The 26,676-nt window shown below is 45.2% G+C and overlaps 1 protein-coding gene across 2 annotated transcripts in view; it reads right to left on the bottom strand.

Moving 5' to 3' along the window:
- The window catches only part of RDX (radixin), a 102,402-nt gene that overhangs the window by 5,921 nt on the left and 69,805 nt on the right, over positions 1-26,676 (bottom strand). For both annotated transcript variants that reach the window (XM_032776892.2, XM_032776893.2), the window contains exons 5-11: positions 23,657-23,931; positions 18,234-18,317; positions 17,621-17,767; positions 15,963-16,059; positions 14,643-14,806; positions 10,088-10,218; positions 70-230 (exon numbers count right to left, since the gene is read on the bottom strand). In XM_032776892.2, coding sequence (XP_032632783.1) covers positions 70-230; positions 10,088-10,218; positions 14,643-14,806; positions 15,963-16,059; positions 17,621-17,767; positions 18,234-18,317; positions 23,657-23,931 — 1,059 coding nt within the window. The remainder of the gene's footprint in view (positions 1-69; positions 231-10,087; positions 10,219-14,642; positions 14,807-15,962; positions 16,060-17,620; positions 17,768-18,233; positions 18,318-23,656; positions 23,932-26,676) is intronic.

The following is a 26,676-nucleotide window of genomic DNA, read 5'->3' as shown; positions in this document are numbered from 1 at the left end:
AATGTCAAACCCAAAAAGGCTGAATTTTCAACTTGTTGAAAGAACCGTAGCTTGATTTCAACTGCTTACTAGCTGCTCCTGATTCTTCATCTGATCAGCAGCCTGTTTGGCTAGAGCAGCTTTTGCCTCCTCTGCAGCTCGACGGTCTTTTTCCAGGCGCTCTGCTTCCTCTTTTGCTCGCTTTCGTTCTTGATCTAGTTCTAGGGCTTTTCTTGTCTGTTCTTCCAGGTCTGTCCAAAGGAAGGTTCACAGAAGACACTGTTAGCTGGTTTTTGTACTGATAAATGTAAATGTATCAAAGTTTATATTCTCTATGAAGTCAACAAGTACCCAAACTGTAAGTTATCTAAATGGTGGTGAATTGTGTTCTTCATTTTCTGGATGCCCCAACTGAGATGCTAGGGTTATGATTTGCAAAAATACTGAGTATTCTCAGCTGCAACTGAAATCAATAGGTGCTGCACTTTCAGCATATAAAGGTAATGGTAAGTACTCTGCAAAATCAGGTCCTAGGCATCTGAAATTGGACACCCAAATTTAGTACATACATTTGACCTTAACTTTCTCTCTGCCTCAGTTCCCCACCTGTAAAATTGAGATAATACCACCACCTAACAGGTCTTGTGGAGGTTAATGTTTGTGAAGCATACAGATACACTAGTGGTAAGCCTCACAGAAAAGCCTATGAAAAAATTAATAATTCTGTCTTCAGAGCAGGGTTTGAATCACGTGCAGAAAATAAGGTTAAGGGCCACACTCCTTTATCCATGAGAATAAAAGAATTAAAAAATGGCTCATTCAGTGAGATAAGGCTTCATCCAGGCTGATAGGGTTTATTCTTCCCAGACTTGAGTCTAGGTCAGGATAAAACCTTAAAGATGCTGGCCTAGGAAAGCCTGTGGAGCTGAGCAGCTTGTCAGCTGCAGCCCAAAGACGACAGAGACACTAAGAGAGACAAACTGCACCAAGCAGGCTGTCTCTTCCAGTTTAGAGATGGAGTAGCTGGGCAGGATAGAGCTTATTAAAGTTTTCAATGAAAGGTTAGTGTTCAGGTAAGGGGAAAAATGTACAGACATTTGTTGTATCCCTTTGCTCTGTGTGTTAGGTACCTTTGGGTGCATAAATAATGCTTTGTTTCCTTAAGCTGTTTTGAGTCACTTTAATCAGCTGCTGTCACAGGCTCTCAGAGGACAGGAGCTTACAGTTGCCAAATACAATTGGGTTTGTCAGATTAGCGTGGTTAGTAAACAGGGGACTGCAGCCCAGAGAACCAGTCTAAAAGTGGTAGGACTCGGAGGTGAAAGTAAGCCAGTACGAGCCGATACGGCATACTGGTAAGAAAAGGTGCAGTAGCGTACTGGCAAGAAAATGCAGCATTCAATGCCGGCTTACTTTCATCTCTGTTGGCTGCATAACAAACAGCTTAAACTCAGAGCTAATAAAAGTTTGGAAAGAGAAAACTCACTGTCACATTTGTTTGTTGTTTCTCTCCCTCTCCTCCTCCAGCCAGGCTGCAGATGCGATCAGGCTCTGCATCCCCCCCACTCAGCAGGGGCTGCAGCCGCTCCCCTCTAGCTTGCAGCAGGGAGCAGGGGGACTGGCTGAGGGAGAAGCCTTCCCAGGATGCCTGCTGCCTGCATAAAAACAGTTTAGACTCAGCTGTTTCCTCGTGGTTCAGCCTGGGGGATTAGGAGCCATTTCTGGTATCCTTGTTAATTTCACTCACAGTTGTTGGGGGAGGGGTACAATGGCTGGGGCAGTTCTTTTCTGCCCCCTGGATGAGGTGATCTCCAAAAGGTGTAAGGGCTGGTCTACACTACAGGGGAAAATCGATCTCAGATACGCAACTTCAGCTACGTTATATATACGTGAATAACGTAGCTGAAGTCGAAGTATCTAAAATCGAATTACTCACGGTCCTCGTGGCGTGGGATCGATGTCCGTGGCTCCCCATGTCGACTCCGCAACTCCGTTCGGGTTGGTGGAGTTCCGGAATTGATATAAGCGCGTTCGGGGATCGCTATATCGCGTCTAGATGAGACACGATATATCGATCCCCAAGCAATCGATTGCTACCCGCCAATACGGCGGGTAGTGAAGACGTAGCCCTAAGTAACCAAGGCAAAAACCACAGTCAACCAGCCAGGGGGAGGGTTCCAGAGGGGCAAGGGGCTGCGCTGCACCATGTCCGCCAGTGCCTCACTTTCCCTGGACTTTCCTAGCAAGTCAGATAGCAAGGATTATTTAATCTCCCTTCCAGGCACATAAAAGGGTGCAGGGGGCACACCAATGGGTGGCTAGTAGTAGGGGAAGGCAGGGGTGAATGAAGGACAACTGGAATAGCCTTCAAGAAATATACAAGATACTTAAAGTTTTGTCAAGTTCATCCTCAGCACTCTACAGGACACCGACAAAATAAAAAGAGATCTGAGATCGCGTCCCTATATCCTAAGGACATTTCAGCCATTTAATTCAATATATAAAGAGGACAGACTGACAACTACAATTTCTTTCAAAGGAGGCGCAATAACTTCCCTGAATATCCAGTTTTCCCCTCCAATCCCTTTGTGGTTTTTTCTATCAGGGCTTTTTGCTTTCCCTGTGAATCTTTAGTTGCTTTAACAAAATTGCTTTGCCCAAAATAAACCCCGATCATCATGACACATCTTCTCACCATGTTCTCCATGGTTTCCTTTTTTTTTTTTTAATTTTAAACAGTAACATTTCAAAGAGGATCTGCAAGCAGTTTGATCATCACAACCATGATCCTCTGCTGGGGAGGGAATGGGAAATATTTGAACTTGGAAATGGTTCCTGATTTTGATTGCATTTTTTGTGTATTATACTTTTGGAGATCACCTCATCCAGGGGGCAGAAAAGAAAAGACAGTTACTCACCTTTGTAACTGTTGTTCTTCGAGATGTGTTGCTCATATCCATTCCAATTAGGTGTACGCGTGCCTCATGCACATTCATCGGAAGATTTTTACCCTAACAATCTCGGTGTTAGGCTCGGTGGGTCGGCTGGGTTGCCCCCTACAGTGGCGCTGCCATGGCGCCGGATATATAACCCTGCCGACCCAACAGCCCTTCAGTTCCTTCTTGCCGGCTACTCCGACAGAGGGGAAGGAGGGTGGGTTTGGAATGGATATGAGCAACACATCTCGAAGAACAACAGTTACAAAGGTGACTAACCGTCTTTTCTTCTTCGAGTGCTTGCTCATATCGATTCCAATTTGGTGACTCCCAAGCCTTACCTAGGCGGTAGGGTCGGAGTGAGATGTCGCAGAATGCAGAACTGCTGATCTAAATGCCGCGTCATCTCTGGACTGTTGAACCAATGTGTAATGTGATGCAAAGGTGTGGACCAAGGACCAGGTAGCTGCCCGACATATTTCCTGGATGGGTACGTGAGCCAGGAAAGCAGCAGATGAAGCCTGGGCCCTGGCACAATGGGCGGTAAGGTGGCTCATCGGAACATGAGTCGAGTCATAGCAGGTGCGGATGCACGATGTCACCCAAGATGAAATCCTCTGGGAGGAAACAAGTAGGCCCCTCATCCGGTCTGCCACCGCGACGAAGAGTTGTGGTGTTTTACGAAAGGGCTTTGTTCTCTCGATATAAAATGCGAGCGCCCTACGGACGTCTAGGGAGTGCAGTTGCTGCTCCCAGCGTGATGAGTGTGGCTTCGGGAAGAAGACCGGAAGAAAGACATCCTGGTTGATATGAAAGGCCGATATCACTTTAGGGAGGAAAGACGGATGTGGTCGTGACTGTACCTTGTCTTTATGAAACATTGTATGGGGAGGGGGGTGTCCACCGTGAAAGCCCCAAGCTCGGAAACTCGTCTTGCCGATGTAATGGCTAAGAGGAAGACTGTCTTCCAGGACAAGTACAGCAGCGAGCAGGTTGCTAGCGGCTAGAAGAGAGCAATCATAAGTTTGGCTAGAACTAGGCTGAGGTCCCAAGTTGGGGCGGGGCGACGTACTTGTGAGTATAATCTTTCCAAACCCTTGAGGAACCTCGAAACCATGGGGTGAGAGAACACCGAGCGGCCGCTCTCCCATGGGTGGAAGGTAGAGATGGCTGCCAAGTGCACCTTCAATGAAGATACCGCTAGGCCATGCTGTTTTAGAGACCAGAGGTAGTCCAGGATGGTAGGGACCGGAACCTCAGTGGGAGTAATATTAAGTTGGTCACACCAGCAGAAGAATCACTTCCACTTGGCCAGATATGTTAACCTAGTGGAAGGTTTCCTATTACCCAGGAGCACTTGTTGCACTGATGCAGAGCAATGTAACTCAGACTGGCTTAACCACGCAGTAACCATGCTGTGAGGTGAAGAGACTGCAGCTCTGGGTGGTGAAGTCTGCCGTGGTCCTGAGTTATCAGGCCTGGGCAAAGAGGTAGAGGGATTGGGTTGCTATCGAGACGTCGAGCAACAGTGTTGCCTCAACCAGGCTGGAGCGATCATGATGAGGTGGGCTCTGACTCTGCGGAGCTTGAGCAGGACCCTGTGAACCAGCGGGAACGGTGGGAAGGTGTAAAGCAGATGGCTCGTCCATGGTATCAGAAATGTGTCTGAGATCAAGCCCTGGGAGAGACCGTGGAAGGAGTAGAACATCTGGCATTTCCTGTTCTCGTGGGAGGCTAAGAAGTCTATGCAGGGAAAGCCCCACTTCCGGAAAACAGAATGGATAACTTCCAGACGAATCGACCACTCGTGAGACAGGAAGGATCTGCTAAGTTGATCCGCCAGAGTGTTCCGAACCCCTGGAAGAAAAGACACTACCAGGTCTATCGAGTGGGCTATGCAGAAGTCTCAGAGTTGAATAGCTTCCTGACAAAGGGGGGAGGAACATGCTCCTCCCTGCTTGTTTATGTAAAACATGGTCATTGTGTTGTCTGTGAACACTGAGACACAACGGCCTTGTAACTGCCCTTGAAACGCCTGGCACGCCATGAGGACTGCTCTCAGCTCCTGGACATTAATGTGCAATGCCAGTTCCTGAGTTGACCAAAGGCCTTGAGTGCAAAGATGTTCGCGGTGAGCACCCCAGCTGAGAGATGACGCATCCGTTGTCAGGGTCACTGAAGGCTGAGGCGGATGGAATGGCATCCCTGCACAGACCAGGGAGGCCACCAGTCCAGGGAGCTTAGGATGACTCGGGGGATCATAAGGATCACGTCTATACTGTCTCTGCCCGGCGTATACCGAGGAGAGCCAAGTTTGAAGGGGACGGAGACGTAGTCTGGAGTGTTTGGTCACAACGTGCAGGCAGCCATGTGACCCAGGAGGCCGAGACAAGTGCGAGCCGAAGTTGTCAGGAAGTTTTGCAGGTCTTGTATAAATTGATACCATTGCCTGAAACCAAGGCTGTGGTAAGCAGGCCCGGGCGAGACTGGAGTCCAGAATGGCCCCAATGAATTCTATTCTTTGTGTGGGAACGAGAGTGGATTTCTCTATGTTGATCATCTGGCCTAGTCGCTCGAATAGGTCCTTGACGATGCACATATGACGGGTGACTTGGGTCTCGGAGGCCCCTCGAGTGAGCCAATCGTCGAGATATGGGAAGACGTATATCCGACGACGAGGGATGGAGGCGGCGACTAGAGCCATGCATTTTGTGAATACCCGTGGGGCTGTAGAGGAAGGACCGTAAATTGGAAATGTTGACGGTTCACCACAAACCAGAGGTACCGTCTGTGTGGAAGGTAAATGGCAATGTGAAAATACAAGTCCTTCGTATCGAGGGCGGCATACTAGTCTGCAGGATCCAAGGATGGGATGATGGTCCCCAGGGATACCATGCGGAACTTCAACTTTATCATGAACTTGTTGAGTCCTCGCAGGTCTAGGATAGGCCTGAGACCTCCCTTCGCCTTGGGGATTAGAAAATAGCGAGAATAGAACCCCTTGCCCCTCAAGTCCTTCGGTACCTCCTCTATAGCTTCCATGGCAAGGAGCATCCATACCTCTTGCAAGAGGAATTGCTCGTGAGAGGGGTCCCTGAAGAAGGACAAGGATGGGGGGTGGGAGGGGCAAAATAAACTGGAGGTGGTATCTGAATTCTACCGTATGTAGGACCCAACGATTCGAAGTTAGTTGGGTCCATGGAGGGAGGAAAAGGGAGAGGCAGTTGTAAAAAGGAGGGGAAGGATCCTGGGAAACAACCGGTATGCCATCCTTGGGCGTGCCTTCAAAAGTTTGGTTTGGGTCCCACGGGTGGTTTGGAGGGACCTTGAGTCTGACCCCCTTGGGGTCCCGACTGCTGTCTGCGATTGCCTCGGCCACGCCTTCTGCCAAAGTCCTGTCATGGCCTAGGCGGGGGGTAAGGGCGGTGAGGTTGGGGATGGAAGGATCTGCGCTGAGTCACCGGTGTGTGGATCCCGAGTGAGTGCATGATCACCCTATTGTCCTTTAGGCTTTGCAGCCTAGGGTCAGTCTTTTCAGAAAATAGTCCTTGGCCATCAAAGGGCAAGTCCTGTATTGTGTGTTGCAGTTCAGGTGGAAAGTCTGACACCTGAAGCCATGATATTCGCCTCATGGCAATACCTGAGGCCAGAGTTCTGGCTGCGGAGTCTGCTGCTTCCAGTGAGGCCTGGAGAGAAGTTCTCGCCACCTTCTTCCCTTCCTCCAAAAGGGCAGCAAACTCTTGACGGGAGTCTTGGGGGACTAACTCCATGAATTTTCCAACCGCCGCCCAGGTGTTATAGTTGTACTGGCTAAGCAGGGCTTGCTGGTTTGCCACCCTGAGTTGGAGGGCCCACGCAGAGTATACCTTGCGGCCCAATAAGTCCATGCGCCTAGACGCCTTTGATTTTGGAGCCGGAGCTTGCTGGCCATGGCGCTCCCTTTCATTGACTGATTACATGACAAGGGAGCAGGGAGGAGGGTGCACGTACAGGTACTCGTACCCCTTAGAGGGTACCATGTACTTCCGCTCAACTCCCCTGGCCATGGGAGGAATAGAGGCTGGAGACTGCCAGATGGTATCGGCATTTGCCTGGATCGTACGAATGAATGGCAAGGCCACTCTTGTGGGGGTGTCAGCTGACAAAATATCCACCACCGGGTCCTCTATCTCTGGGACCTCCTCCACCTGAAGATTCATATTCAGGGCCACGCGTCTCAGGAGGTCCTGATGTGCTCTCAGGTCAATTGGAGGAGGGCCTGAGGAGGATGTCCCCGCCACCGCTTCATCAGGAGAGTGGGAAGAGGAAAGGCCAGGGACAAGAGGGTCCTGCATGGGCTCCTGTTCGTGGGACCTGAAAGTCTGTTGACTGCATGGGAGCTTCCTCCGTACCGGCAGGAGGGGAGCGGCTGACCGTCACCCAGTGTTCTGATGTTACAGAGCATGATGGCACTGGAGGCGCACCTTGGGCTTGGTGATATGCCCAAGGTGTCCAAAATGACCACTGATGAGGTCCTTGTTCTTGGGCCTGGGTCTCCTGGAATACTCGACTGGGCACATCTGAGTCATGGTCCTGTGCATAGGAAGCACTGTCCGCGCGAGATGACACCCATGTGTGTCGAGATGGCCACAGAAGAGCTGAAATGCCCTGGGAAGGGTCCCCATCTCTAAAAGATCTCTCTGCAGCACCGGAGAGTGGTACTGGGTGGCATACCGATACCAGGAATGAGACCGGGACCTGCGACCGCAGCGGTGCCAGGAGGTCAGCTGCAAGAGTTGCGGTGCCGGGAACGGTGCCGGGAGCTGGATCGGTGCCAAGAGTACCGGGTCAGCGAACAGGACGCTGAACGGTGCCACAAGTGCGACCAGTACCGAGATGTATAGCGGCGCTGGGACTGCGAGCGGCATTGGGACCAGGATTGGTGACTGGATCGAGAGTGCCGGCGGGACCGCGATCGATGCCTCTCAGCGGTGCTGACCGAGGATGGTCTCAGCAGGGCAGGCTTACCAATCGATTGTATAACCCGCATCGGCGGTGCGGGGGGTTGAGGCAGCGCACTCAGTTAGCGCAATCAGCTCCCTTGCCGTGGAGAAGGTCTCCAGCGTGGAGGGAATAGTGAGCTCAACCACGGCGTGCGCCAGGGAGCTTTCAGGCACCGGACTCGATGGCCCTGTGGGACCGGAAGCGACGGTGCCGAAGCTGGCGGTGCCACAGCAGGTGTCGGTGCCGGGCGGTCCAACTTAGGCAGGTGCTCTGACTGTGGTGCTGGTGGCACAGAAGCAGAAGGAGTCTTATGTTTCTTAACCCGCAGGGAGAGGGAACAGTGCCAAGCAGACATCTGTGACGGTGACAGTCTGTGCTGAGGGGCCTTAGCAGTACCGGTGCGATCCGGTGCTGAAGAAGCGCTTCTCACTGGTGCCAACTGTCCGGCACTCGGTGCCGAGGGTGAAGGAGTAAGAGCTGCCTCCATCAGGAATTGTTTGAGACAAAAGTCCCGTGCCTTCTTCGTCCTCGGCTTAAAGGCCTTACAGATCCAGCACTTATCCGAGAGATGGGATTCCCCGAGGCACTTAAGACACGAGTCATGGGGATCTCCCGTTGGCATAGGCTTGTGGCAGGCCGAGCACGGTTTGAAGCCAGGTGAACCGGGCATGGGCCCCGGTACCGGGTGCGGGGAAGGGGCTAATCCCCGAACCCCTGTCAACTATATACACTAACTATATTATAGAATGAATAAAACTAACTAAAACTATAGAAATTATAACTATATACACAAGAATTAGTAAGAGAACTACAAGTAGCTAGGGAAGGGGAGATCAGCTAAGCCGCGCTCCACTGTTCCAACGACCGACACGGGCGGTAAGAAGGAACTAAAGGGCCGTTGGGTCGGCAGGGGTATATATCCGATGCCACTCTAGGGGGCGACCCAGTCGACCCACCGAGTGTTGTTAGGGTAAAAATCTTCCGATGAACTTGCAAGCAGCGCGCACGCACCTAATTGGAATCGATATGAGCAAGCACTAGAAGAACTGCCCCTGCCATCGGCACACACCCTGCCCCCTCAACAACTGAGTGAAATTAACAAGGATGCCAGAAACAGCTCCTAATCCCACAGGCTAAACCGCGGAGGGAACAGCTGAGTTTAAACTGTTTTTATGCAGGCAGCAGGCATCCTGGGCAGGCTTCTCCCTCAGCCAATCCCTGTGCTCCCTGCTGCAAGCTAGAGGCGAGCCGCTGCAGCGTGCTGGGGGTGGAGAGGAAGCGCGGAGCCTAGCCCCATCCGCAGCCTGGCTGGAGGAGGAAGGAGGACATGGAGAAAAATGTGACTGAGTTTTCACTTTTTCAGGCTTATTTCAATATTAAAAGTTTTATTACAGACAGTACTGGTAGTAGTAGCTTTATTTTCTATATCTGTGTCATGCAATAGGAGGGATCCATGAAGTATGTAGGAGAGGTGGATTGCTTGCGATTAGACCATATGGGTAACAAATGTAAATTACTTTCACCCCTGCTTAAACCCCAGGGCTCCCAGCCGCCTCTGCAGCTGGTAGCTCCAGGGTGATTTAAAGGGCCCCAGGCTCCCAGCTTCAGCTGGAGCCCCAGCCCTTTAAATCCTAATTTAAAAGCCCTGGGATTTAAAGGCCCCACTTCTTCTGGTAGAGGCCACACCTCTTCCGGTTGCGGCCCCTCCTCAGCACTCCAGAGTACCAGTAAGTCCTTTAAGTAACTTTCACCACTGGTAGGACTGCATGGTTGCACCTAGATGGGATGAAGGTAGTGAAACCTATCCACAAAGGGGTGTCCTTGAGAGGAACTAAAAGGGTTCTGAAGTGCAGCTTGCCCTATACACCCATGACACAAAGATTCTACAAATGTGCAGCTCAGAACACAGAAAATTATACATCATTTTAAGTGAAATTATACATTGTTTTAAACAATTCAACAGTACACAATTCAAGTGGCATATAATTCAACTTCTAAAAAAGATGCTGCAGTGTTTCTACTACAAATGTAAGTGAATGTTAAAATCAAAACTGTATACAAAAATGTCTATTAATAACAATGTCATTAAGTGCTGTCATTTTTATAAACAATCATAAATTATGGAATTAAACTATTCAACACTTCTGCAAGGATTGAAATAAAAGGGATTACATGATGAATGAGTTTACCTTTTTGGGCCTTCATTGTCTGTTCTTCAATTTGTCGTAAGCGCTCCATTAATTCTTCTTTTTCACGCTCTATTCTTTCCTTTTCCTTTTCCGCTATTTCCCTTTTTTTCTTCTCATTTTCTAATTGTGCTCTAAAAACAACAGTTAAACTCAATTGAAGTCATGGAACTTATTCTCAGTTCACAAAGATGTGTAAGCAAGAGCAGAATTTAGTACTACATGTTTCAGATTCAGTTTATCCTACAAATAAATGTCAATAACTCAGTTATAACATTACTGCAATCTGGAATAAAGAAAGCCTCTTAACACAACAGAGCTTCAGAACCTGGGTCAAGGCTTGACCAAGTTACATTCAAGGCTTTAGTGCTGTTATGCCCAAAGTTAAGATTTTATCTCTGCTGAAAATCACAACTGTCCACTTTTTGGCAAACACGTCTATCTGTGGGATGCCACACTGAAATATGTGGTGGAGTATAGTGGAATCTATCTCCCATTCGTGATCTTGTGAGAAATGTCTGCTGAGGACATCCACTGTATGCCCAAAAGGTAAGCTGCTGCTCTGGTTTTGTATGCACCAATTCCAAAGTCCCACTGCTTTGGCACAGAGGAAAGGTGATCTCACTCCTGCTTGGCGGTTAATGAAAAATATGCATTGACACATTGTCCATTGGGATCTTTATGTATTTGCCCCTAATCTGTGGGACAAGATGGATACAGACATTTCTGACTGCTCTGAATTCCAACAAGTTGACATGGAGAGCAGACTTGGGAGACTGTCATCTGCCTTGAACAGTGTTAGTGTCTAGATTAGCTCCCCATCCCAGTAAGGGTACCACCTTATTACTGATGTTGGAGACAGCTGAGTGAAGAGGACCTTTGTGAAAACATTGTGAGGGTTCTTCCACCAGTCGAGGCATTTTTTGACTACTAAAGGCATGGAGAGTAGTTTGTTTAAACTGTTTGCTTGTTGAGTACACAGTTCTGAGCTACCCCTGGATGCAGCACATGTGAAGTGTCCCATGATTTATTATAAAGGTGCCAGCCACCATATGTCCCAATAGCTGAAAACAAGTTCTGGCCAATGTTTGAGGGCTGACTTGAACTGTAGTGACTAAAGTGGCCAGGGCTATGAACTTGTAAGAAGGGAGGAATGCTTTGGCTGTTACTGCACTGAGGTAAGCTCCTATGAACTCCAGTCGTCGTACTAGAGTTAAGGTGAACTTTTGGATGTTTAATTGTAGTCCCAGTCTGAGAAAAAGGTCTACAGCCCTGAGTGGCCATCGAAGTTTCATTGAAGGACTGCCCTTTGAGCAAGCAATCACTGAAATATGGGAAAAATCAGAGTTCCTTGTTTGTGAAGATGAGCTGTTACCACAGAATTAACTTTTGAGAACACTCTGGGCACAGACTAGAGAACAAATGGTAGCACGATCGATGCCTCAAGCCTGAGGAACACTGCCTGGAGTCCAGGGATTGACGCTGGGAACTCTGGCAGGCAAGCCGACTCATGTCCGGGGGCCGGTGGCGATGTTCAGACATGTTCTGAAGGGGCAACCCTGTGGCGGGGAGCAGTGCTGCACTGATGGGGACCACTGAAAGGGTCCCAATGCAGGTTTACCCCTGGAACGAGGCACCTCACTGGCCAGTAAGAGCAGCACCGGCAGGCACAGAATGTCCTTAGCAGCCTCAAAGGCCTCAGGTATAGATGGCACCACCAGGTGTGAAGTGCCTCTGCTACTCCCCGAGGTGGGAGGAGGGTCTTGGAGTGGGCTCAACCACTCAGTGGGAATTGGGGCCCAACCTCTGTCCAGAGGGGAAGAGCTGCCCTGTTGCGTCTTTGCTTTCCTCCAGCTCTCTTCTTCCATTTACAGGACATAGGAGAATGTCCCCTCCCAGCCTCTCTTTGCCTTTTAGCCAATACCAAGGATGGGAATTGGTGCCGGTCTGAGACTGGTGCTGGCGGCATGCTGCACACCGAGGCCACGGTGCTATGAACAGAGTCCGATATGGTCAGCTCTGAGGCTAGTGCAAGGGTTGACTCCATAAGGAGCATTTGGAGACAAATGCCCTGATCCTTTTTGGTCCACTGTCTGAAGCTCTTGCAAATAAGTCACTTAACACTAACGTGGGTTTCCCCTAACTTGGATTACCTGTCCTGTTCATTCCTTCTGAAGCACCTGGCATCGGCACTGACAGAAGACAGGACACTGGGCTAGAAAGACAATTGGTCTGACCCAGTATGGCTGCTCTTATGTTTTAATCAGTCAAATCTGGTGTTTTGAAATTGTGGGTTGTGAACTGATGACTGAGAAGCTGTTGGTCTCTTCTTCTGGAACCATTGCCCCTTATGTTCAGGTTCATAATGATTCTGGGAGGGATCAGATCTCTCTGCCACCTGGGACCTACTGAACTAACTTTCTTGTGCAGGGGTGTAAATTTCCAGAGAGCACAAGGTGGCTGTAAAGCACAGTAGGCTTTCTGTGATGATCACCTGGAATTGCTTCCTCTGGTTTGTTGGAAGATGCTCAATAAAGGCATTTAACTTTGAATGGTTAATATGGCTGTATTTCACCATGAGGATTTGATAATGGGCAATCTTAAATTGTAAGGTAGCCTATGTGTAGGACTTACAGCCAAATAAATCAAGATATGTTAAATCTTTCTCATACGGTGTCAATTTAGCCTGGTGTTGTCAGCTGTTTATTCACAGCATCAACCACAAGAGAGTTGGGGGATGGGTGCGAAAAATAAAAATTCAGAGTCCTTGGAGGGAACACAATTTTTTCGTCTGTCCTCTTATGGGTGGATGGTACTGTGGTTGGGAGATGCCCAATTATTTTTTCAGGGTCTAACAAGGCCTCACAAACAGGTAGTGCAATGTGGGCAGATGATGAAGTATGCAGAATATCATGTAATTTATGTGGAACTCTTTAACCTCCACCAGTGGAATTTGCAAGGGGGCCATTATCCTTTTAAAAAGGCCCTGGAACTGCTTAAAATCATCAACTAAGGACGATGGCGAAGGCATGACAGCTTCATCTGAGGAGGAAGAAGAGACATTAGTTGTAGGGGCAATCTCTTTGTCTAATCTTGCTTCCTGCCCCTCCAAGATCTCCTCTTGTGGATCAGGAACCTTAGACAGAGAGGCTGGGGGGGGAATTGTCTGCTCTTCTCCTGGCAAGAAAAACTAGGGGCCCCGGAGAATTGCTGTTTGGGTTTAAGGGTCACAGTATGGCTACTGAGGTGGTACATAAGGCATGGGTGCAGGCACCCAAGTGTGTCCATACCAGCATGGTAGAGCGCATCTCTCACAAGGACAGTCCAACACCTTAGAGGTCTTAGGAAAGCAAGTTCCTTGATAATGGAAGGGAAAGTCTCAGCCAGAAATGTGAGAAAATGATTAAAAAAGTCCCCATCCTCCTCATCTTCCTCCTCACTTGGTAGAGATACGCATAAACTCCATCAGTAACGGGCAAATCTCTGGGACTGAGAAGTGATTGGTACTGAGAATGGGTTGGTGCCAAACAGGGGAGATTTGAGTGTTAGTTACTACCAAGTCTCAAGAAAATCAAAACTCTTACAGTACCAAAGAGCATATGGTACCGATGAGGCAAGTTGGGCAGAAGTAACTGTGGCAGAAGGCACCGACAGTACCAAAGGTCTCATGCTCTCCGATGAATGACCAGTAGGTGTCAGTCTGGTCTTTTGTGGAGCTGAAGTGCTGGGTACTGAGGTCCTAGTAGACACTATCAGTACCAATTTAGAAGAGCTGGTCATCTTCTCTCTGCCACTCCTATCACCTGATGGCACTGATCTTCCTGAGCTGGAACCCTTAGAGATCTTACACTTGCTGGTAGTCACAGTACCTGCAGCCTCGTCAGAAAATCAGTAGGTGCCAAAATCAGTGTCTGAATCTGAGACCATCTCTTTGAGGTGGATTCACTATCCAGAAGACTTGAAGACCACTTTCTAGAGTCTTTTTGAGAGGATCCCAAAGATTTCCTCTTCAATGCTCTAGAAGTGTGCTGTATCGAGGAGGTTTAAGTGATCGACCTATTCGAAGACCATTGTTTGAGGGGTAGGGGTGGTGGCCACTGGCTGAAGCTAACCCTCCATCATAAGGAGACATAGTTTAAGTTTCTGGTTCTTTCTGGTTCTTTAAACTTCAGGCAGAAATTACACTTTTGGAGAACACATGACTCCCCAAGACAATGGACACACTGACTGAGACAGCCTCTCAGCACAAAAGGCAACTTTTAAACCCAGGAGAATCAGGCATGCCCTCTAAAATCTCAGCACACTCTAAAATCTGCTATCTGAGGTGCAAGCACACGGAGAGCGAAGCACCCATAGAAACACTACTTGACAAAGAAAAGGTTTTCTGTTAAAGCCAGATGACCCATAACAATCCATGATCTAATTTACATATTCAGAAGTGGACAGGTAGAGTTTTGCCTTCTGGAACCCCAGGTACTTTGTGATTCCATGGCCATGTTCTTGCAAAATGCTTTAGATGTACTTTATTCTGGTTCACAGAAGATTGTTAATGTCATACCTTTCCAACTGTTTCTGATGTTTCTCCTCTCTAGCTTGGGCCTTCATCTGTTGCACTTCAATTGTATCAGGCTTTCTCCTCCTCATGTACAGTTCATGATTTCCCATGCACAGTGCCAAAATCCGCTTATTAATTCTCAGACGAGGTGCATAAAAAACAAAATCCTAGCAACAAAATATTTTAAGTTTAATTAAAGTGCAGCTTTTACAGTCTAAAAATCTAGAATTTAAGCTAAAATCAATACATTATATGTTTGGATTTGTAAGACTGAATATAATTTTACCACAAACTTGACATTTTATCTCTGGCCAGTGCAATGGCAGAAATCTACAGCAGTGTTCCTCAAATGATGTCTCTCGATCCCCACAAGTGAGTTGAAGGAAGATTGTAAAATGAGTAATGGGCCTGGCATGGAAAGGAGACCCAGGGGATGAGGGGCAAGTGATCCTACTCTGCACTCACCCTACAATGGAAGCTCTTGTCCTACATGGCTGGGCTCAGCTCCCTGCTCCGGCCATTGCAACCTGATCAGGGTCACAGCGCCACTCAATTTGACCCAGCCACCCCTCCACTGTGAAGTGAGTGTGGGTTGGGCCTGCTTTCTGACTCAAACCCCATGGGCCTCCCCTCTGCACTGGATTGGGATTAGGGTTGTGGTGCCCCTTCCTAGGGACAAGAAGAAGGATGTTGGCCTATGATTTTGGAACCTCAACCCTCAAATTTGGACCCTGGGTGAAACACACACACACACACACACTAAAAAAAGCAGTTCATCGGTCACCTTAGTAAGAAGTTTGGGGACCACTCATCTACAGGACTACCAACTGAAAGAACTATCAATTTTATGAAAACGGTGGGAGAATATTTATTGCTTACTTTAATATTTTGGCTAATTCATGAAGTTTCATTTTGTGCCCTAACCTATACTTCAGAAGGAAGATGCTGCAGTGGTGGACAGCAGCAAAAAGTTGTAAGAAAACTTGGAAAAAGAAGATATGTAACTTTATTGTACAGCAGTTGTCCAGCCTGCATTAGCAAATGTATTAGTGGAAAAATATCCAAAAATCATCCAAACAACATCCAAAATGTGGATAATACAAAAACAAGATAAAAATTGCATATTCTCGCTATACTTTAAAATGAACATTTTTTGGATTACCAGTTATTCCACAACTGAGACGTCTAAGTAATTAAGAGAGGTCCTTGGTGCCATTTTACACAGCAGAAAAGGGCTATCGCTTATGCAAAAGTGTCAGAGCAAGTTAGAGCATATTTAAAATCTTCATACATAAAGAAAAATGTCCCACAGACTTTACTTACAGGGGCCTTTTTGTCAATTGGTTTTATGACAAACTTTTTGTCGTTAAATGAGATGTTTCTGATTTCACTCCAAGGGAAACCAATCTTGGGTGTCAACCTTCGAGAAACAAAACAAAACCAAAAAAACTATTTTTTTAATCAAAGGCACAAATATACGTATTTCCACCAAATATTTAAATCCATCCTTATTAACTTTGTATCGTTTTTTCAGTCACCCTTTATATGTTATGGTTACATTACCAACCAGTTAATGAAGGAATGATAAATAATTAACAGATGTTTTAATTAATGTTTAATTGTTACAGATAGTTATAAGGCAACTTTTGATTTCCTACACTGTATAACTAACTATAGCACCTTCTACTCACATGCTCATATCCTTCAATCTTTAACACATCCTATTCGTGTTATAAGCCTGGTACAAAAATCAATAATTTATTGACCCTTCATAAACAATTAGAAGTACACTTTTTATAATATGAGTGACTGTTTTCACAAAAGAAATACTCAAAAGTCTGTCACTATAACAAAGACAGAAGTTAAATCACCTTCCTTAAGTAATTTTGTATTTTGATTAAATTTAGTTGTGCAATTTGAGTTGCTACACTGATTCCCATAACTCAATTTAAACTTCATCCCCTGCATTGTTTTCAGTTAAACATTCGGATATAATTGTTACCAGAAATAGTTGGAACATGTTGTGCATTACATTACATCAATGATGAATATTTTTCTCAATTGGACTAGAAGTCTTTTCCATTTATATCACAGTATCACAATTACAAACACTAGCAGCAGTTGGCAAATGAAGATGTATTTCAGAACATCAGAAAGGGGTATTTCTTTCTATTTCAACACCCTAAATGAATATTTCCTACAACTCTTAGAAGCTACAATGCCATCTAATGGCAATATAGGTTTGCCAGGGATACTCTCAGAGACTACATTTATTAGTTTGAAGGCATGTATTTTGAATGTAGATGGTATTGGCTATCTGATGCTGAGCTCACAATGTTCAAGTTAGAAAAATCATGATGACTTTGTTTGCTAGTATCGTGATTCTTAAGAGTTATTTTATTATATATTCTTTCCATATCTGAAGTGATGGGGAAGAGAACAAAGGAGGAATGGGTGGACAGGAAGCTTTTCCGACCTCCTAAACAGAACAAGAAGTTTCAATCTATTAACAGTTTTCTTTGAAGAATAAAAAAATTACACTCTGTACCAGCACAGCTTTGTTCTATAAGCTGTGCTTCTAATTGCAGCTATTACAAATAAAATGTTTCCTATTTTAGAAGAGTACTTCCACTTCTGCCATACTAATACAATATTGTCATTGTTCTTACTCTCACTGAAGCCAAGAGTGGGAAGCACAGAGAGCATCCATACAAAGAAAACTTTGTAAGCCACATCTTCAAAATGTGGAAGTCCAAACTGAAACCCACAAAATGGGAGTAAATTCCCCTTTAATTTGAGAGGAATTCAAAAACCTCCACAAGTGAACTTTTCTTCCAGCTTTCTTTCTCGTGTTATTTAACCTGCAACATATTTGGGACAAAATTGTCTCTTATTACATGTATGCACACTGCCTAGCACAACGAGGTCCTAATCTCTGTTCGGACACTATTATTATAATACATATAATAAAAACAACTTACTTGTCATCGTGCTCATAAATATTCAGACCCAAAGCATCAACACCTAGCCACAATTCAGTACCCTTTTTATTCTTTATTTCAAAGTAGTTGACTCCATACATTTCCAGATCTTGTGCAATCTTGAGGTATTCCATCACAGAATCTTCCCTGACGAGAGAAAAGAGCGGAACTAAGACAAATGAAAAATAAATGATGTACATGAGTGGAGAAACTAAAGAATGCCTAAATTTGACACTTCAAGTTAATAATTCTATTTAATTCCTCTTGAGGAATTCACCTGGAATTCTATCCGAGTACTTATACATCTGCCATCACCATAGTATCAAGTTTCTCACAATCATTAAATTTTATCCTCAAACACCACTGTGAGCTAGGGAAGTATTACATCCATTTTACAGATGGGGAATGGAGGCACAGGGTAGATAACTAACTTGCCCAACATCACACACCCAAGTCTAGTGCCCTATCCACTAGGCCATCCTTCCTGTCTGACCTAGATGGGGGGGGGGAAGGAGGGAGTGTTAAACAAAACCAAAATAATTTGAAATAACACCCCCCCCCACACACACACACACAAAACTTAAGCTACAACGGACAATTTCTGCATAATTACCTTAACATCCCTCTGTGTTCTTCATGCCAGTTCTGTATTCTTTCTTCCCACTGTTCTTTTGTCAGTTTGTGCTGTTCTAGAACACTGTCAACAAAAGAGGTTGCTATGAAATGAAACTGACAAATTACATAAATAAGTACACAATACCATAAAATACAAAAATAAATTCAGGTATAGAGCTTATACCAAATACATAATAATATTTATGCCAAAAAAAAATTGAACAGATTCTAGGTAAAATATTTAACTGGCATTTTCATTAACAAACACTTTATAAAATTTGATTTTCAAAGTACTCCAAGAGGTCTAAATGCGTGAAATAAATCACTAGAGGGAAAAAAACCACTGCAGTTTCAGTTTTAACAATAGTCTTTAAACTTTCACTGTGACACAAGCCAATACCTACCCAAACACATTCATACATAATTTTAATTCATAGCTTCAGCAATTTAAATCTGTAGGATAACAATACTATGTTTGAAAACGAACTAGACAAAATACAGAATCACAGAAAACTTTCCAACTCTTGTAGCATGAATTAAAGAACTTCTATACACCCACAAATACACCCAAACTTTTCAGTTTATTCCTAGAACTAAACCACCAGTTCTGCTGTTAGTGGGAAGAGAATGTAGGGGTACTTGCAAAAGAAACAAGAATAGGTTTCAGGATTTAAACTAATAATGTCACAAGCAGTTTTTAAAACATAAGGTCGCTCATGTTAGCTACAGCCACGGACATGTGTTTCAACCTGTTAGAACATATCAGAATAGTACAGCAACAGGACATGGTATAGCAGCACAAGAAACCAAGAGCACAATATAGTTTGTTTATATTAGTTAGTTACTAAGATTAAAAATTGTTTATGTGTCTTCTTAAAGTTAAACTACGGAAAGTTTTCTCTCACTTTTAGTTCACGTAGCTAACTTTAACATTCCCGTAGAAACTGTTTTAAAGGGTGACTGGTCAGACAAGGTAGTGCAGAAGTGATCTTACTTAAGAGATCAGCTCAATTGAGTTCCAGCTCTTCCTTGTTGTTGACAAAGGTAACATTTACTACCTTTCCCCTCTCTTTCTAGCACCATTCAACAATGAGTGAGTGAACTGGATTCTGTTTTGCCTCATACACCAATAATTTAATTCATACAATACAATTCAAGTACAGACCCTTGCTGGTGACAATATAGAAGTTAGAATAAAACAGAACTTGACCGCCATACCCTGGGCAGAGTTTTCAGTGCTGGCTGTTAAAAAGTACATCTGAACTTAAGACAAACAGAATGTCTGAATTTTAAATTAAGCATATTTCAGCTGGAGCTCACCTATAGACAAAACTGATACCAAACAATCCAATTATTACAGGTTTTTTTTTTTAAAGTACCATACTTTAAAGTCTGAGTAGTAAGTTTGTCCAAGCTTTAATATTGTACAAAATAAACTTTAACATACTTAAACTTGCTTTTCTTTTTGAGAAAGGTTTTCAATATTAGAATATTTAAAACGATCAGATAAGTATATGCTGGGACTCCTAGGGACTACTGAAATACATACACACCAGGTCTCTATTGTGCAAGGCACCACACACACACACACACGCACGCACAACACAGATGATCTCTGCCCCAAACAGCTTTCAGTTTAAGTAACAGATCTTTACTACAGCGTGCTCCAGTCGTGGCCACTCTTACTATGCTTGCAAGACACTTTGTTAAGTTACTGGTTTTCACATGCTGACATAAACACTAGAATTTCATGTTTAGGTCACAAGGTTTCCATCACAGTGATCTCTTCCCCAAAATAAATTTGTTTGTAAAAATTAAAGCAAAATCCAGCCAGCTGATTTTGAATTACGGGAAACTGAAAGCAACTTTAGCTACTTAAAAAAGATCCTTTTGCTTCTTCGGGGGAAAAAAATGATTTGGAAAATAGTTAGGAGCATTTGAAAACTGAATTCTGGGCACGTACAATATATTTTATTAGGTCAAAAGATAAACAACTGGATGCATTGTGCACACACCTATTTAAGCATACACTTTTCAAATCTAATTAAGATGGCAGCAGTCTGATATTTTTACTTACTATCTCTCAACATACAACCTCCAGCTCTCCAACAACCTTCTTATCCCTACCCTTTCAAAATGTAAGTGGGGCACACAGGCAGTAGGTTGTTTTTTTTTTGCCCTTTAAAATTATCTGAAACCATAAATGGTTTATATAGCTTAAGAGTCTAAAAAGTACAGGGAGATGAGCAGTCCCTTGTCATTGTCTTTAACTCTGGCCTTGAACTTAACACAAAATCTGGAGAAACCCATTATAGTACATCCAGAGAAGAAGCATGAAATTCCTTGACTGTGCCAATCTGGCCAAAAATATCCTAGGTAATCACTGAAATCTTGTAAGTGAGCAGTCCTAGTAGCTCCATATTTTCTAGGTTGAAACTACTATTTATTAAGAGCAGAAAGGCTAAAATTAGACAGACATGCTTGGTTTCGTTTCACAGGCCCATTTGGCATTGCCCTCTCATACCATACTTCCATTGCTTGCTCTAACACAATTTAAAGTTTCCACAAACTTTAATAGTAGAATTCATGTAAACATCATTTGAAACTGGCCGCTCAAGAGAACAAAGCGGGCAGAGTAGAGGGATACTGAGAAACATAAGTACCCGTGATAATGTCACACAAACATGTAACTGAAAATAAACCCTGGCTAATTTGTTGATTAGCCAACTGAATTCAGATTTTTATTCACCTTACAGCTTGTAGCACTTTCCTGTCCTCCAATTTGGTGGCATGAACAGGAACATTATCTCCAAGTACACACTTGTTTACTGCATTGTTTTAGGTAGAAGTAGTAAGAATCCGCCTGTGCCACACACACACACACAGCATTAGCATAACTGGATATTATAGTTATAGACATTCATGTTCTAATACTTTTTGATTGCTAATATGTACAGGAAAACACAATGCTATAGTCATGCTCAGAAACCATATTATAATCTCAATTTTAACAGGCCCTAAATTTTTAGGTAGGATGCCAGGAGAGGAACATCTCTTCTTTTAGATTGTTAAACTTTGTCTAGCCTTGTGTTTTTATGAGAAAGCTTTTAGATTTTGTTGGAAAAATATGTTTTTATAAAAGTGTTCAGTAACAACGTAATTTACAAAAAAGGGGAAGAAGTACCAGAATAAATCAAAAATTTCAAGACATAAAATAAATGTGAAATAAGGAAGAAAAAGTCAGGCAAATTGATTTTTTCAGTTCACTGGTAGTTCTGAAAAATGAGAACAAGTATTCTGTTCAGCTCAAACAATCAAGAAAAACTGTGGAACATTTTGATGAATCAAAAACATCTGTTTTGAGGAGACTGAAACATTGTCATTCTGAATAACTACGAGTTGCCACTATGAATTACTCCTGAGGTCATTCTGCGCCAAAAAAAAAAATGTTGCACACAATATTTTAATATTCTGCAAACTTTATTTGTCAAATGTGGAAGCTCCACCATGGCACTGGGGAGCACAGGCCACACAGAGGTAGGAGATCACTGTGCAGCTCTCCCCCAGGACATGGACTCAGCTGTGAGGCTGCACCCAACCCTGACATAGCGCAAGGACCAGGCCTGCCCCAGAAACACCCCAGGGCCCTGCCCCTCTGTGACAGGTGCACCAGGTATGGGCAGGCAGGCTCAGCAAGGCAGGATCCAAGTGTGGAAGGGCTTAGTGTAGGGGGATCCAGGTGCGGGTTGAGAGGGTTCTATGTGGGGCAATCTAGGCACAGGCAGCTCAGTGGGGGATCCAGGTGTGGGGGAGATCTGGATGCACAGGAGCTTGTTGGGAGGTTCTGGGTGCAACAGTAATGGGACTCTGCATAGGAGTCCAGGTGAAGGTGGTTGGGGCTCAGGGAGGGGTGGAGTACAGATACTGGGGGAGTGGGGAAGGGATCCAGGTGGCTTGTCAGGGTGGTCTAGGTGCAGGGGGAGCAGGGCTTATCAGGAGGGAGTTCTGAATGCAGGGGAATGAGGCTCGGTAGGACACGCTGGGTATAAGGGAGGTCAGGCAGATGGGGAGCAGCTCCCTGTACAGGGATCCCTTCCCCTGCAGCTGAGTGATGGGTGCAGAAAGTGGGGGGTGGAGGGAAGGGAAATTTGCAGAGCATCCTGTAGCAGCGGGAGAAATCTGAGGGTGGGTCTGACTGGCCCCAGATGCCAAGCAGGCAAAGAGGAAATCTCATCCTCCCCAGCCCAGCCAGAACTAGCAGCTGAGCCCAGCGCAAAGGTAAGAGCCACCAGCGGGGTCTTCCCCAGTCCCACCTTATGCCCCACAGTGATTTGCCTCTCTGCTAGCTGCTCTGGATACCCAAAACATACTTTTGGGGAGGGTTGCCTGACCGCTCTTGTGGCTTCCCTTTGCTTCCCTGTCAGAAAATCATTTTTCTGAGGGGAAGCAAAGAAATCTGCAAGAGACACAAATTCTGTGCATGCGTAGAATTCCCCCTGGAGTATATGAACAATAATACATAGTTACTGGGCTAGGGAAAGGGTCAGAATATCTGTAGGCTGATGGTTAAGGCACTCACCTAAGATGGAGGAGACAAGTTCACATTGCTTCTTCAAGTACTCAATTATTTTTAGAAAGTGAAGCAGCTTCACTAAGAGAGGCAGAGAGACCAACACTAGCAAATTCCATAGCTCAGTGGCTAGAGCACTCTCCTACAATATAGGAGACCCAAGTTCACATCCCTTCTCCACATCAGGCAGAGGAGGGATGCAGGTCTCCTACATCCCAGGTGAGTACCATAACAATTGGGCTAAAAGTTATAAGGTGGACATCATCATTTTCTGAATGGTGTCTAGTCCCCTTTCAACATTTTTTGGCACATTCATATCTAATTCACTAGTAGTTTCATGTCTACCAAAACTTATTATTTTGGCAAATAAACTATTCAAAATATTTTGCCCAGATCTATTAAGGAATCCACACTGATCTGCGAACTGGATGGTTCCAATATTTATTCACAAAAGGCATTGATTTCAGAGAAGAGATAGGAATGTGCATTATATACCACTTTAATATTAACTCATTGGAACAGAGAGGAAGTTGCTTGACTAAATATGTGCAATTACCTTAAGATAGAGCTACAGAGTTAAAAAAAATTCAGTTCTCACAAGGACTGTACAGTTCTGATGCCTACTCTTCACTGCTCAAAGCCCAAATGATCTCCTCCTTTACTCCTAAATTTTACCAATGAAACAAACACTCATTTCAGAGAACCGCCACCACCCGATGGCTTAACATTAAAGAGAAGATCAATTATAATATTGAAGAAACTGATACTCAGATTTTAAAAGCTAAGAACATTTTTATTAGCAAGTTTACAATTCTGGAGCATCCATGTAGAAGCTGAAGTTTCCCACTTACCGCTGGGGGAGAAGTCTGTCATTGGCCAAGTAGCCTAGTTTATGAATCTCCTTATTGTAATCTCCATACTTGGCTTGGACAGCATAGGAAGCCAGTAGAACTGCAGTTTCAGGTGGACAATAGATTTCATCATTTAAAATGGCTTCTTTGACTTGCAGGAAGAACAGTCTCTGAGTAATTTCCTGAATTAACTCCTCAGATACATCCTCAGGAAAAAACTTAGCCCTGAACTTAAACTGTAGAGGATTTTCTTTCCTTACATCTTGCTGTGTTACCTGAAAATATAAATTAAAGACTTTAAAGGAGCTCTATATAGTGTTTAGCTTATTTACTTCAGTAGCAATCAATTAACTGGCAATAACACAGAGTAATCCAACTTCCTGGCAATCCTGTTATTAGCAATGACTAAGACTCCCGGAAGTCATGGATTCTGTGACTTTCCATGACCTTTGTGACTTCTGCAGCAATCCATGTGGCTGGCCCGGGAGCCACCTGAGCAGCTCGGGCAGCCCCATGGCAGTGGCACTGGCTGCTGCTGGGGCAATCTCGGGGCCCCCCTCCAGCCCGCAGTAGAAGGAGCTTGGGGGTGGGAGGGCTCAGTGGTGGGGATTCAGGTGCAGGGTGGTGCTTACCTGATGCGGCTCCCTGGAAGGGTGACAGGAACTCCTCTCCCTCAGCTCCTATCTCCACGTGCTGCCTTCACCCGCAAACACCACCCCCGCAGCTCCCACTGGCCGTGGTTCCCAGCCAACAGGAGCTGCAGAACCAGGGCTTGGGATGGAGCAAAGGCAGCACATGGAGCTAGAGCTGGAGGTCGCCGCTTCCTAGGAGCCATGTAGGGAACCTGCCCCAGTCCAGGTAACCCCTCCTCCCAGCACCCATGTTCTCCCCCGAAAACCCATGGCACCCCCCGAGACATACCCTCCCCCCACTCCCCAAGTTTTAGTCAGCGGTATATAGTAAAAGCCATCGACAGGTCACGGGCCGTGAATTTTTGTTTTCTGCCCGTGACCTGTCCGTGACTTTTACTAAAAATACTCGTGACTAAAATGTAGCCGTAGCAATGACTTGTGAGTCACACAGCACTATGAATAATTTACACTTAATTAGGCAAACATGACAGCTTTCAAAGACTACTCAAGGTCTCATTAAATTTACTGGAGGCTCGTGGTAATTTTAGTTTCTCACCATGATAATTTGAAAAAAAAAATCATTTTTACAACATACATAAAAAACAAAACCTACAGAAGTCACAGAAAAGCAATGGACTTGGCTGTACTGCTATTTCAAGAGACAGGTTCCCTTCAGCAAGAAGAGGTTACTCACCCTGTGCAGTGACAGGTTCTTCGAGATGCATGCCTCTGTGGGTGCTCCACTTCAGGTGCTGGTGCATCCCTGCACATTTGATCGGAGAATTTCAGCAGTAGTGCCCATCCAGGTCACACATGTGCGGTCCCTGTCTCGCGGCAACCTGACCCCCACAGTTCCTTCTCTACCATAGAGCCGAAATTTGAACTCCAAAGTAGAGGGAAGGAGGGCAGACAGTGGAGCACCCACAGGACGACACATCTCAAAGAACCTCAGTTACCGCACAGGGTGAGTAACCTTCTCTTCTTTGAGTGATGTCCCTATGGGTGCTCAACTTCAGGTGACTGTAGAGCAGTGCCCCACATTGGATGGAAGGGGCTTCAGAGTTGCATGAGTGTAGACAGCACTGTTAGCTCTAGCAGTGCATTCAGTCTTGAGCGCTGAGTGATTGCATAATGTTTAGAGCATTTGGTAGTGGAGACAAAATAGCCTTGGGGATTTTCTGAAAGGCTTAGTTCTACTGAGGTAGAACTCTAGTGAGAGTCTAATGCCCTGGGTATATAGTCCTGAGTCCTATGTGATCTTGTGGGAAAGAATACAGCGGTGGATTGGTTGATTTATGTGAAAAGACGAAGATATTTTCGATATAAATTTCAGATGTGGTCTTAGGGTGACCTTGTCCTTGGAAAAAAAAAAATGGTAGAAGGTGGGTGAGCCATGAGAGCCCCTAACTCTCCCACATGGCAGGCCGATGTAATGGCTACTAAAAATGCTACCTTCATTGACAGATGTATCAGATAGCATGTCTCCAAGGGTTTGAATGGGTCCCCAGTGAGGCAGCATTATACCAAGTTTAAGTCCCATGGCAGTGTGGATGCGCGTACTTCAGGGTAAACGATCTGTATGCCCATAAGAAAGCGTTTGGTAATCGACTGCACAACAATGACATGCCATCAATCTTGTGAAGAAGGCGTTAACAGCTGCAAGATGGACTTTGATCGAACTAGTAAATAGTTCCAAGTTCTGTAGCTTCAAGATGTAGTCCAATATCAAGAGCAGAGGTGTGGAAATTGACTTGCTTGGCTTGGCACCACATAGCGAACCTCTTCCATTTTTGAAGGTAAGTCTGCCGCATGGTTGACCTCCTACTGTTTGGAACAGGTTAAACAAGTATTACTGAACAGGCTAGTTTGTAATGATGGAACTATGTAGGAGCCATGTCTTCAGGTGAAGTATTTCCAGGTTCTGATGGTGGACAGAAGGTCCGGCTGGAGTGTGCGTGGTGCACATAGTGCCACCCGCAGCGGGAAAGAGTACCTAATCTGTCTGGGACATGCTGGGGCTATCAGTATGACTTTCGCTTTGTCCATTCATATCTTGTTTACTACCCTCAATAATATGATATCAATGGGATCACGTATAGAAATGGCACTTCTCATTTGAGGAGGAATGCATCCCCCAGTGACTGGGGTCCCAGAACTGCTCTCGAGCAGAACTGTGGGCACTTGTGGATCTGCAATGTTACAAAGAGGTCGACTGATAGGGGTCCTCACTGTTGAAATATGTTCTGCAGGACCATGTCGTTTAGTTCCCATTTGTGATTGTGAGAAAATTCCCTGCTTAATGTATCCACTCTAATGTTCTGACAGCCTGGCAGGTAGGAGGCTGAGAAATTGATAGTGTGTCAGATACACTGATTCCACAGTTACATG

Source organism: Chelonoidis abingdonii, chromosome 1 (genome assembly GCF_003597395.2).
Source record: "Chelonoidis abingdonii isolate Lonesome George chromosome 1, CheloAbing_2.0, whole genome shotgun sequence".
In the NCBI taxonomy this organism is placed as follows: domain Eukaryota; kingdom Metazoa; phylum Chordata; order Testudines; family Testudinidae; genus Chelonoidis; species Chelonoidis abingdonii.
This window is presented reverse-complemented; position numbering and strand designations above follow the sequence as displayed.